Here is a 13,156-nt window from a genome sequence, read left to right on the forward strand (position 1 = left end):
GGGTTGATTGTCTGTGTTAATTCCTGCTTATCTAGGTGTTGGCTGCGGGAGAGGATGTGTTTTGTTCTTTTTGAGTTCTTCTTTTTGTTACCTTCTTTTAATTGTCTCTTTTAAATGCTGTGTAAATGTGGCTTATCTCTGTCTCTGGGACAACTTGCCATGGCCAACTCGCTGCAGGACAAATTCAACAAAAGTTAAATTAATTTTGACGGAACCGAATGAAATTATTAATACAGTGTTGAATTGTCCTGCGACAAGGTGGCTGTGGCAAGTTAGCCACAACGAGTTGTCCTAGACCCCTCTGTCTATGTGCTGGCTACCACATGTTTATTGTGCTTATGTATCTATGAATGGCCAACACATTTATTTTATTGTGTCTCTGTGTCTATGGATGACTGACACAATAGACACATAGAGATAAACCAGTTAAACAGGGACCAACACTTGAGCTATCAAGCAGAAAACAATACTCTAATCAAGGAACTTGGAAGGAGCAAAACCATACCTCCACTAACCCTGGCAGGGCAAGCTACTATACATAAACAGGGGGCAAACCCTACATTCTCTTGCACTGATGATGTTACCTAGTTGGGTAACGAAATGTCTTCAGGCAAAAAAAGAGCCTTGGTAGTACAGTGGTTTAATGCACCCTGTAATTAACACAGCTGCCTGCAATTTCTGCAGGTTCGAATCTCGCCAGGCTCAAGGTTGACTCAGCCTTCCATCCTTTTTAAGGTAGGTTAAATGAGGACCCAGTTTGTGGGGGCAATAAGCTGACTTTGTAAAAATATACAAAAGAATGAAGGCTATTGCTTAGGGCATTGTAAGCCGCCCTGAGTCTCCGGAGAAGGGCGGCATATAAATCAAATTAAAAAAAAAAAAAAAAACAAGATCAGAGAGCAGCATAAAATCCACATTTAATATACCGGGATAACAGCAAGAGTTCCAATCAAGCAGATGCCAAGGAAGTGGCATTTTCCTTAGTACTGATCTGACAAACAGCCTATGAAATAAAAAAAATCACCTCTTGATTGTGATGGCATGTATGACAGTTCACTTCCTCTATACAACATGTTTCTCCCTTCTTAAATGCTGTGCCTGTTTAAATAGTTCACTGGAGAGATTTGCTCTTATTGTGCCATTAATTCATTCTGGGTTCAATTATCTATCTTTGTTTATTTAAAGCACTTCTGCTTCAAATAAAAAAGGAAACTCTGCCCTGATGGCACATGTGCAAAACCAAAGACTCGGTTGCATCTTCTCAAGAGTAACACATGGTCTGATGACTCAGTTCTTAACATTCTTTTAATACAGACCTGGAACCAATAGGCTTCAACACTGTGTCACTATAATAACCTAAACACATTAAAAAAGAAAAAAAAATCCTATTTATCCAAGTAAGGTTCTAAAGGTCCCCAGAATGTTATTTTTGATACCATCCAAGAGATCTATTATGGTTTACATTACCTAAGGAAACAAAACTGGATAGCTTTTTGTTGGTATATGTCTAGAAACACCTGGCTAACTAGGGAGTATCATCACACCAACCGTTTTAAAGTCTGAAATAACATTGCTAAAAAATAGAGCATAAAAGTCACTCTTGATGACTGCCAGGAAACCCAAAATATAGACTGATGAAGACTTTATGTCTGCTGAGACTCCTGATTCATAGATAAGAGTTAGCAGTTTAAAATGTAATGAAGACATTTTTTTCCTGAAAGGGACAGAGCAGCCATATTTCATTCTTGTTCCCCTGGCTCAATACCAGTAATGTGAAAGGGATCTTGGAGTCCTAGTGGACAACCACTTAAATATGAGCCAGCCGTGTGCTGCAGCAGCCAAAAAAGCCAACACAGTTCTAGGCTGCATTAACAGAGGGACAGAATCAAGATCACATGAAGTGTTAATACTATTTTATGCCTTTGTATCAGTGGTGAAATCCAAATTTTTTTACTATCGGTTCTGTGGGCGTGGCTTGGTGGGCATGGCAGGGGAAGGATACTGCAAAATCTCCATTCCCACCCCACTCCAGGGGAAGGATGCTGCAAAATCCCCATTCCCTCCCCACTCCTGGGGGAAGGATATTGCAAAATCTCCATTCCCACCCCCCTCTGGGGCTAGCCAGAAGTGGTATTTGCCGGTTCTCTGAACTACTCAAAATTTCTGCTGCCGGTTCTCCAGAACCTGTCAGAACCTGCTGGATTTCACCCCTGCTTCGTATGATCACACTTGGAATATTGGTCTCATTGCCACAATATTAAAAAAACGTTGAGACCCCAGAAAAGAATGCCGAGAAGAACAACAAAGATGATTAGGGAGCTAGAGGCTAAAACATACAAGGAATGGACTGCAGGAACTGGGTATGTCTAGTTTAAGGGAGAAAAGGACTGGGATGACATGATAGCTATGTTCCAATCTAAGGGGCTGCCACAGAGAAGTTGGGGGGGTCAACCTATTTTCCAAAGGACCTGAAGGCAAAACAAGAAGCAATGGATGGAAACTAACCAAGGAGAGAAGCAACCTAGAACTAAGGAGAAATTTCCTAACAGTGAGAACAATTAACCAGTGGAACAAATTGCTTCCAGAAGTTGTGGGTGCTTCCCTCCATCACTTGGAGGCTTTTAAGAAGAGATTGGACAGCCTTTGTAGGAACTGGTATTGCACAGGGGGTTGGATTATAAGTCCTCCAAGGTCCCTTCCAACTCTGTTATTCTATTCCATTATTCTTTATCACAGTAACATCTGGGAACTAAAGCAGTTTAAACATTAGACAAGCATACTTGTTAACTCCCAACCTTAAGAAACTGAAATCTGATCTCCCACATTTGGACCTGAGTACTTACGAGACCACCTGCTGCAACCGATAACCTCCCACCAACCAATACGCTCTCACAGAGTAGGCTTACTCATAGTACCATCATTAAAACAATGTCATCTAGTAGTTCCAAGGGAGAGAGCCTTCTCTGTGGGGGCACCTACTCTTTGGAACAAAATACCCCCTGGAATACGAATAATCCCAGATCTTCGCACTTTCCGACGTGCTCTGAAGACCTTTCTGTTTCAACAAGCAGGGCTAGCATAAACATCTAAATTCTATGCCAGCAGATACACTAAGTTGACTCAATTTATTATTTACTGTTTATAATATATATGTATGTATGTATGTATGTATGTATGTATGTATGTATGTATGTATGTATATGAAATCTTATTCTGTTCACCGCCCTGAGTCCTTCGGGAGAAGGGCGGTATAGAAATTCAATAAATAAATAAATAAATAAATAAATAAATAAATAAATAAATAAATAAATAAATAATAAGTTCACTATGGTCTTAGATAATCTGCCTATTGATTAAACACGGCCACTGCATGTATCTTTTTAGAAACAAAACAAAACAAAAAACCCCCCCAGAAAAATGGAGAAGTGTCTGCCACATGTTCCTTAGCCTACAATACTGCATAACTTGATTCCATGACCCAATTTTATCCATGTCTGTTTAGCTCTGCAGCTCTAACTCAAGTAGATATGCAGAGACGGATCCACAAGGCTACTTCTGAACCGTTGGTTCACACCCAAAGCACCAACATGCTACTATTGGAATTTGCTGCACTAATTTTACAAAGCCTACAATGGCCCAGAAACATTTGAATCCCTGTATGTTTCCACCAAGAATGTAAAGCTGCGTATCCTTATAATAAATCTGGTGGGACTGATAAAGCCAAATAAACAGAATAGTCTAAGAATAAAAATCACCTTGCAGTCAAACAACGATTACCTTTTCATTTCACATTCTTAATTTAATATTCCAACTACCAAATTACAGGTTGTCCTCGACTTACAACCACAATTGAGCCCAAAATATCCATTCCTAAGCAAAACAGTTTTCAAGTGAATTTTACCCCATTTTATGACTTTTCTTGCCACATTAAGTGAAATCACTGCAGTTCTTAAGTTAGTCACACAGCTGTTAAATGAATCTGGCTTCCCCCCCCCCCACTTTGCTTGTCAGAATGTTACAAAAGATGATCACGCGACCCAAAGACCCTGCAACCGTCGTAAATAGGAACCAGTTGCCAAATGACCAAATTTTTATCATGTGACCCCGGGATGCTGCAATGATTGTATTTGTGAAAACAGCCATAAATCACCTTTTTCAGTGCCGTTGTAACTTTGAATGGTCACTAAATGGATGCTTGAAAGTCAAGGACTACCTATACTTGTACTGAATGGCTGAGCTTTGATGGCTAAATGAAGTCTCTGACTGTATTGAGGCATGATGCTAAAGCTCAGTTCTAAAAGCAGGGAAAAAAAAGAGAATCTATAGGAAAACCATCTCTGATGCCCAGAATGTTATTATATAAAGCAGAAAATCTTGGCCTGATAGAAATGCAAGCTACTTTTTAACAAGGTTAAATACAAGGTTTGCAAATGGCTGGATTAATAATTGGCAAGTGTTACATTTTAAAACACAAAACTTGGGTTTGTACTGAACCAAGAGCAAACAACCAGGAGAAATAAAATGGAACCATTTCTTTGATACCTGTGAGAAGAGAACTAAAACTTTGCTCAGTATGGGGTTGGGTTTTTTCTTCTTCTTGTGCTTATGCACTTAACTTAAAATCATGGTTTAATGCTGGGTTTCCCAACCTTGACAACTTTAAGACCTGTGGACTTCAACTCCCAGAATTCCTCAGCCAGCTGCCTGGGGATTTCTGGGATTTAAAATCCACAATGGTTGGCTGGGGGCTAAATTCCACAGGTCTCAAAGTTGTCAAGGTTGGGAAACGTAGTTTAACATTAAACCACTGTATTGAAAAACCACCAATTCACTCCTAGCTGTTAATACAATGAGAGCACGGAAGAATACTCATTCTTGCCAGCTCCCTGAATTTCAGAAATCACAACGAAAACTAACATTCTTTTAACATAGTTATGAGAGTATACAATTTGGTTTCACCTGGAAGTCCTCCAGGAGGTTCCCATGGCATGTCCTCTCTATCACCCCGTTCTGGGCAAGCACAAATTCAATCGTTTGAATCCCCTAGTTAGTAATGCCTCAAGTTTTGTTTGAATTACTTACTTGGAAGACGACTCTTCCTTTTTTTCCTCCCACCAGGCATTTCAATTTTGACAAGCAGTTGGGCCTGAATGTCTCAACCAGGGTCATGCAGCTGCCTCACCCGAAGTTCTGTTCCCTTTGAAGGGCCATCCACTAGGCCGTGCTTCCCCTTATTCCTAGAACTGTCCCCCATGGCAAGCCAGCTCACCCAATCCCTCCTTATAACCTCCCCAAAGTTTTTTGAAGTCTCCACTTAAGCACCCTTGTTTGCTGTGATTAACTCTAGGGAGGTGTCAACCCACCTGAATGTAGATTCTCCAACCACTCCTTAAAGGTTAAGCTCTCCTTCCATTCGTGGACTTCTCCTTGCTGCTCACTTTCCTATCAAATTATACTATAACCCCCCTGGGACAGGAAACCCTATTCTTCATTCATCTACAACTGACAGATGATATGATTAATCTGGGTTGGACTATTGGACCTTGCCAGAGGTTGGGGAATGCTCAGGTGAGTTTCTACTCCCTTACTTTAAAGTCAGGGTCTCCAAACTTGGCAACGTTGAGACTTTTGGAATTTGACTCCCAGAAATCCCCAGCAAGCCATACTAGCTGGGGAATTCTGGGAGTTGAAGGCCACAAATTGTCGAGTTTGGAGACCCCTGCTTTAAAGCAATGACTCATCCTAAGGTAAAACTTGTCTTGGTTCACATGAGAGAAGAGGTCAAGATCCCACAACGGCCTGGATGAAAATGTGGTAGGCTACTTTGAGGTCCAAGTTGTTGCATAAACCCAACCCAAGTGTGAATCCCTGTGAACGATCAACGGTTTCTTCTGAAAGTGGCCAGCGGTCTCTAAGAAAACACTTGTCTGGAATAGAGCCGTGTTGAAGACACGGGCTTTGAATGACCTCAGAGAAAAGTTTTGGGCAAGGGATAAAGTCTTGCTCCTACTTTGGTATCATCAACAAGTCCTCATGGGGAGCAGTGAGCCCTGAGGTTGGCCAGGAGGATCTCAACTACCGCAATGTTGGTCGCTACCTTGGCCTTATGAAGTAAGGACTTGAAAACAGAGGGATGAAAAAGTCCCGTGAACGCTGGCCTATCAGGCCTCAACCCCTCATCTTCAGAAAATTCAAACGCCTCTGGATAAACATCCTCTAGCGAAGAATCATCGCTACAGGAGGAATCCTGTTGCGAAGGGAAAACAGGCCTGCCAGACAGGTGCACTGGAATTTGTGGCCTTGGCATAGGTGCCACCTCTATACCAGTGTTTCTCAACCTTGGTAGCTTGAAGATGGGTGGGGATTCTGGGAGTTGAAGTCCACCCATCTTCAAGCTACCAAGGTTGAGAAACACTGGTACAGAGGTCTCTTGGTTGAGCAGGGGGTTGAGCTAGAAGACCTCCAGGGTCCCTTCCGACTCTCTGATTCTCTTAAAGGAAAGACTGAAATATTTTCAAGCCAGCAGATCCCATCTTCTGTATTGGGGGTGGGGGGGGCTGGAGCCCTCCCACTTGCTGGGATGCTCAAAGGCTTTGACCTTGCCGTTGTGTTGGGGGGGGTCTCACCGGGTCCGCGATGCCTTCGTTCCCCCCTCGCGCGGAGCATCCCCGGCCCGCGCATTCCTCCGAGAAGCCCCCGGCCCGCTCTTCCTCCGGACTCCCACCGAGGGAGGGAGGGAGGGGAGGGGGGCGGCGGCCAATCCCACCGTCCCCAACCAGCCCGAGGATCAGGGGCTTCCAAGGCCGGCAAAGCGCTCCAACAACCCCCAAGGATGCTCCGGCGGGCTGCCTCCCGGTCCGCGGCAACGCCCGGCGGGGGAGGCAGCCCGGGACTCGCCCCCTCCCCAGCGCGGCGGCCTCCCCCCCCAACGCCCCGCTGCCGCCCCCACCTCCGTAGAGCCACTGCTCCTCGTCCTCCTCCGCCTCCAGCCGGCCGGCCGCGGGCTCCAGGTCGGTGGCCATGGCGCGGGGCTCCGGGGCGCGCGGGAGCGGGAGAGCCGGCCGGGCTCAGCGCATCCGCGGCTGCTGCATCGTGCACGGAGCGCTCCGCCGGGCTAAAGCGCCCCTGCAGCCCCCGCCGCCCTTCGCGGCTGCTCTCCCCGGAGGCGCCCACAGAAAGAGCCCAGCTCCGGCGGGGGAGCCGCAGCCGGCGGCGCCCAGGCCGGGAGAGGGAGGCGGCGGCGGCGGCGGCTCCTGCAGCGGGAGGCGGCCAGGTCCTAGCGCCCCGCGGACCCAGGCCAGCCCGAGCGCGCGCCCGACCGGCCAGTTGCCCGGGACTGGGCAGAGCCGCCGCTTGGGGCGCGCGCGATAGGCTCCGGGGTGGTGGTCTGCAAGGGGGGGGGGGGGGGCTGCGACCTAGGACGAAGGAAAAACCTCCCGACAGACCCCGTTCGCCAGTGGAACGGCCGGCCTCCGGAAGGGGCAGCTTTTAACAAGTTTAGTTTAGTTCAGTTATTTGTTTGTTTATTTGTTTTAATTTGTATACCGCCCTTCTCCAACAGGACTCAGGGCGGTGAACAGCCAGAATAAAACGGAACATACGAAATTTAAAAACAGTTTAAAAATAATTAAATATTTTGGGCCGCAATTTTTTAACAGCCTTGGTAGTACAGGGGTTTAAGGCACCCTGTTATTAAGCTGGTTATTAAGACCAGCTGCCTGCAATTACTGCAGGGTTCGAATCTCACCAGGCTCAAGGTTGACTCAGCCTTCCATCCTTTCTAAGGTAGGTAAATTGAGGACCCAGTTTGTGGGGGCAATAAGCTGACTTTGTATAAAATATACAAAAAAAGGATGAAGGCTATTGCTGAGCACATTGTAAGCCGCCCTGAATCTCCGGAGAAGGGCGGCATATAAATCAAATTTAAAAAAAAAAATTTAAAACAACCCAATTAAAATCAATTAAATTTAAACCAAAACAGTGGGATCAAGCCACTTAGTTTAGTTTCTTTGATTTATATACCGCCCTACTCCCGAAGGACTCAGGGCAAGAGACTGGACCACCAAGAGACTGGACCACTATTTGGCCAGAATGGTACCACCTATAGCAGTGGGTCTCAACCTTCCCAATGCCGCGACCCTTTAATAGTTCATGTTGTGGTGACCCCCAACCATAAAATTATTCCTAAAACCATTGAAAATATGTGTTTTCCGATGGTCTTAGGTGACCCCTGTGAAAGGGTTGTTCGACCCCCAGAGGGGTCCCGACCCACAGGTTGAGAACCACTGACCTATAGGATCTCCTGCTCGGGAAGGGGGTTGGACTAGAAGACCCTCAAGGTCCCTTCCAACTTGGGTTATTCCATTAACCCGGGACTGGCCTTCCCAAGTGCAAACTCCTTTCTTGGACTGGGCTCGTGGATTCGGAGCGACCGGGCAGCCTCTCGGCTGATCTTGCCTAACGGGGCTTTGCGGGAATTTGGGTGCACCGTCCTGACCTTAGATGGCATCTTTGCCTGCGGGAAGAAAGGAGATTGAGAGGCTGCAAGTGCTGAAACCTCATCCTTGTAGTGTCCAGATTTCCGTTTGTAGGATGAGTTTGGGGTATGTTTCAACGTGGTGGTGGTGGTGGTGGTGAGATTGGGAAGAGGCTCCACTCCAAACCTCCAGGCTGCTGCTAGTCAACCTTGGATGCTCAGGGAAAAAGGCCAGGATTTCAATACAGTAGGGCTAGGATGGGAGACCACTAGGCGATTGCAGGGATGTAAGTGAAGTCAAAATTCAATCAATTTCCATTTTATTGCAGAATAACCGAGTTGGAAGGGACCTTGGAGGTCTTCTAGTCCAACCTCCTTCTCAAGCAGACCACCTTACACTATTTCAGACAAATGGTTGTCTAAAAGAAAACTGGATGGGCAGAGGTTAGAAATCGATTTAAGGCAAACTTGAACCATTTTTTTTATTCTAAAACTACCTGATCTTACATCAGATGTAAATGCTTTACAGGTAGTTCTTGACTTACAACTATTCATTTAGCCACCATTCAGTTACAACAGCACTGAAAAAAGTGACTGTTGCAGCATCCCCATGGCCATGTGATTAAAATTCAGATGCTTGGCAACTGGCATGCACTTACGACAGTGGCACTGTCCTGGGACGACACGATCTCCTTTTGACAAGCAAAGTCAATGGGGAAGCCAACTATGTTACTCATTTAACAACTACAATGATTCATTTAACCACTGTGGCAAGAACTTAGCAGCAGAAATTTGGGGCTCAATTGTGATTGTCAGTAAAGGAGTACCTATATTTGAAGAGGCCAAACCTTATCAAACCAAAGCAGGCAGCAGTTTGCCAAACCCAGTTCCTGGCTTGAAATTCAGGAGGGAAGCTGCACTGAGATTTGGGGGACCATGGGGGTGCCCTACGCTTGGCTTGGGGCACAAGGAACCCGAGTGAAGCCCCAGGGCCTCCGCTTCAGAATCTGCTGGAAAGCTGAGACATAGTAGGAGATGCTGCAAGAAAATCCTGATTCACTCAGGCCGATCATTGCATGATCAACTGACCTGCAAATGAACTTATGTTGGATGTTACATTGGCCTGGCCAATTAATTCCACACACAATATTCACATTCTACCATGGAAGAAATTTCTAGTCAAGAAATCAGTAACATTACAGGTACCATACCATGTCTATGTACTAAAAAAACTTAATGGTGGAGACCAGGTTTAGGTTTCTAGCTGGGACTGAATCTAGATGTTCTTCCACCTCCTGGTTCACTAGCTTTCCTTGGATCTCTAGCTGGCCAACCGCTCCCGTGTTGGCTGTGCATCATGGGAATTTCATAGGAAGGCTGGTGGTTGTGGGAAGAACTTGTGAGAGTATCAGGCTAAATGTGGGAGAACCAGGTTCAGCGCTGCGGCAAGCATGAAAATGGTGTTGATCTTCTGCAAGTGAAACAAGACACCTCAGGCAGCGTCATCTTCCAGATGTTATGCTTGCAGCTCCAGTCTTTCCTCATGCTGGTTCCAGAGCTGAAGGACTACAAGCCAGGTTTATTTCATGGTTGATTAGTCTTGCACATCCCATGGAGTAATAAGAATGGACGTTGTCTTACCTGAATGTCCCTTTTCTGGGCGCTGCGTACACTATCCATGAATGGGTTAATGCTTCAGCCTTTGGCAAACAACTGAGTGTTATTTTAAGAAAAAAAACAAAAACACAAGGGACTTCCCCTTTCCCCGCTGCCCAGCCACACCCCCAATCCCATGATACCCCAGTCTGAGCGAAGGTGTGGCGAAAAAACCATCGACAAACAAGGGTGTAGCAACAACCATAACTTTATTAACGAAACAGATTCAACATGGTCAAACTATTTAACGGAAAAACCACAGCCAGGCAGGAAGCCCATAGATACGGGCGGGGATGGATAGTGTACGCAGCGCCCAGAAAAGGGACGTTCAGGTAAGACAACGTCCATTTTCCTGTGCGCTGCTCCCACTATCCATGAATGGGATATACCCAAGCTTAAATCCCCTGGGCGGGGGGCTGACTGCCCACAGAGTCCTCTCTAGCCACAACCCGCTGGAGTACCCGGCGGCCAAATGCCGCCTCGGCTGAATTATAAGCGTCTATCTTGTAGTGCCGAATGAAGGGCGACAACGAGGACCAGGTCACTGCTCTGCAAATATCAGCTACTGAAGCCTGTGTAGCCCAGGCTGCAGATGTGGCCGCGCTTCTAGTTGAGTGGGGGAGAATGTTGCCCGGTAGCGGCTGGGAGTTCAAGTCGTAAGCTAAAGCAATGCAGGCCCTGATCCATCTGCTGACCGTGGGGGCCGAGATCTTCTGGCCCATGGAAGCCGGGTTGAACGAGACTAGGAGCGCTAGTGTGTGACGGAAGGAGGCTGTTCTGTGTATGTAAGTCCAGATCGCCCGACGGACATCTAGGGTGTGCCAATGTTTCTCCCTGTGGTCTTTTAGCGGCGGGCAGAAGTCCGGCAGGATAAGTTCCTGTGCCCGGTGGAACCAGGAGTTCACTTTTGGGATGAAGGTTGGGTCCAGACGGAGAACCACCGCGGACTCTCTGAAAATGCAGAGGTCCTTACGAATGGAAAGAGCCGCTAATTCTGAGACTCACCTTGCTGAGGTGATTGCTAGGAGGAAGGTCACCTTGATGGTCAAGTGTTTGAGGGTGGCCGAATCCAGTGGTTCGAAGGGAGGGCCTGTCAGGGCCCGTAGAACTAGGGATAGGTCCCAGGTTGGGTAACGGTGCACTGCCGGTGGGTGTAAGTTTGTAGCTCCGTGAAGGAACCCTCTGATACGCGGATTATGTGATAGTCTGGTATGGTGCACAGGAGATGACCGTTGATAAGGCTGCGGTCTGACGCCTTAGGGTAGCTGGGGCTAGCCCCTTGTCTAACCCGGCCTGTAGGAACAGTAAAATGTCTTGAATCGTTGCCGTGGTGAGATCCACATGGTGACCCGCACTCCAGCTGCAGAAGGCCTTCCAGGATGCCTCGTAAATATGAGTTGTTGACGGACGTCTGGCCGCCTGAATAGTGCTGACGACGCTATCGGGTAAGTTGTCCTTCTTCAGGATGACCCGCTCAAATGCCAGACGGCTAATTGGAGCCACTGAGGTTCTGGGTGATTGACCTCGCCCTGGCACAGTACCACCTGATGTGGCGGGATCACCCACAGTTGCTCCACTGACAGGGCCACCAGGTCGGTGAACCACGGCCTTCGAGGCCAATTTGGGGCCACCAGGAGTAGATCGGCCTTCTCTGCCAGCAACTTCCGAACCAGGCATGGGATCAAAGGAATTGGCGGAAATGCATACAGAAGGCCTGCTGGCCACTTGCAGTGAAGGGCGTCGTGGTCCTCTGCCTGTGGCGTCAGGTAGCGTGACACAAATCGGGGGAGCTGGGCGTTGGTTGGAGACGCAAACAGGTCCACCACTGGTCTCCCGGACCTGGAGGTGAGCTTGTTGAAAAGGCGGGGGTGGAGTTGCCATTCCGCCTGATCTATCGTTGTTCGACTGAGCCAGTCTATTCTTGCGTTGGCTGACCCTGAAATGTGGTCTGCCTTGATCGAGAGCAGATGTTTCTCCGCCCACTCGAATAGGGCCTCTGATTCTAGCATCAGGGTGCGAGATCTCATGCCTCCCTTTCTGTTCATGTGCGCTTTGGCCAAGATGTTGTCCGTCAGGACCAGTACGTACCGGCCCTGAACCGTGGTCTGGAAGTGGCGCAGGGCTAATCTGATCGCCCGGAGTTCCAGCAGGTTGATGCTGTTGCATTGCTCGCACCTGGACCACTGGCCCTGTGCCACCCCGTTGTGCAGGTGTGCTCCCCACCCCTGAAGACTTGCATCCGTGGTGAGGATCAGTCTGTCCGGGTCTAGGAACTCTGAGCCCTTGAGGAGTGCGCTGGATGTCCACCATCTGAGGGAGAGTCTCACCTTGGGGGTGAGGAGAACTTTGTGTTTCGAGTTGGCCCTCCCCGAGCGTTGAAAGGGGAGCAGGAACCATTGGAGGGCCCTCGAGTGTTTGTGTGCCCACGGAACGATGCCGAAGCAGGAGACCATTTTCCCCAGAAGGCATGATAGTTGGAGGAGGGTGACCTTCTTCCCTGTCAGGATTCGGAGGGCCAGTTGCTGGAGACTCTGGACTCTGTCTGGCAATAGGAAGACCTGACCTCTGGTTTCCACATCACTGCCCCTAGGTGGAGGATCCGAGTGGAGGGTTGAAGGTGACTTTTCTCGAGGTTGATTGTGAACCCGTGGTTTTGAAACGTTTCAAGGACTAGGTGTAGGTCCCTGACTGCCTGGTCGTGAGTTGACGAGAGTATTAAGATGTCGTCTAAGTAGCAGAGGACTCGGACCGGTATGGCTCGAAGATTGGCTGCCACCACCGCCACCAGTTTGGTGAAGGTGCGGGGTGCCGACGATAGTCCAAAAGGCATTGCCCGGTACTGAAAGTGCTGACCGGCGTATTCGAACTGCAGGAACTGTCTGTAGTCTGGGTGAATGGGAAAGTGGAGGTAGGCTTCCCGAAGATCGACTGACTGGAGGAGATCCCCCCGTCTCACCCCCATTAGAATTGATTGAAGCGAGTGCACTTTGAACTTATGGTATCGCACAGACAGGTTCAGCTTTT

At 47.8% G+C, this 13,156-nt stretch overlaps 1 protein-coding gene across 2 annotated transcripts in view; it reads right to left on the bottom strand.

Annotated features, from left to right (window-relative positions):
- LOC117675994 (uncharacterized) overlaps positions 1-7,441 on the bottom strand; it is a 43,056-nt gene extending 35,615 nt beyond the window's left edge. For both annotated transcript variants that reach the window (XM_034435100.3, XM_034435099.3), the window contains exon 1: positions 6,950-7,441. In XM_034435100.3, the coding sequence (XP_034290991.2) occupies positions 6,950-7,022 (73 nt within the window). In that variant the 5' untranslated portion in view covers positions 7,023-7,441. The remainder of the gene's footprint in view (positions 1-6,949) is intronic.
- Positions 7,442-13,156: the final 5,715 nt, after the last annotated feature.

The sequence above is a fragment of the Pantherophis guttatus genome, chromosome 12 (genome assembly GCF_059756535.1).
Source record: "Pantherophis guttatus breed Tessera chromosome 12, ASM5975653v1, whole genome shotgun sequence".
NCBI classification, from domain to species: domain Eukaryota; kingdom Metazoa; phylum Chordata; class Lepidosauria; order Squamata; family Colubridae; genus Pantherophis; species Pantherophis guttatus.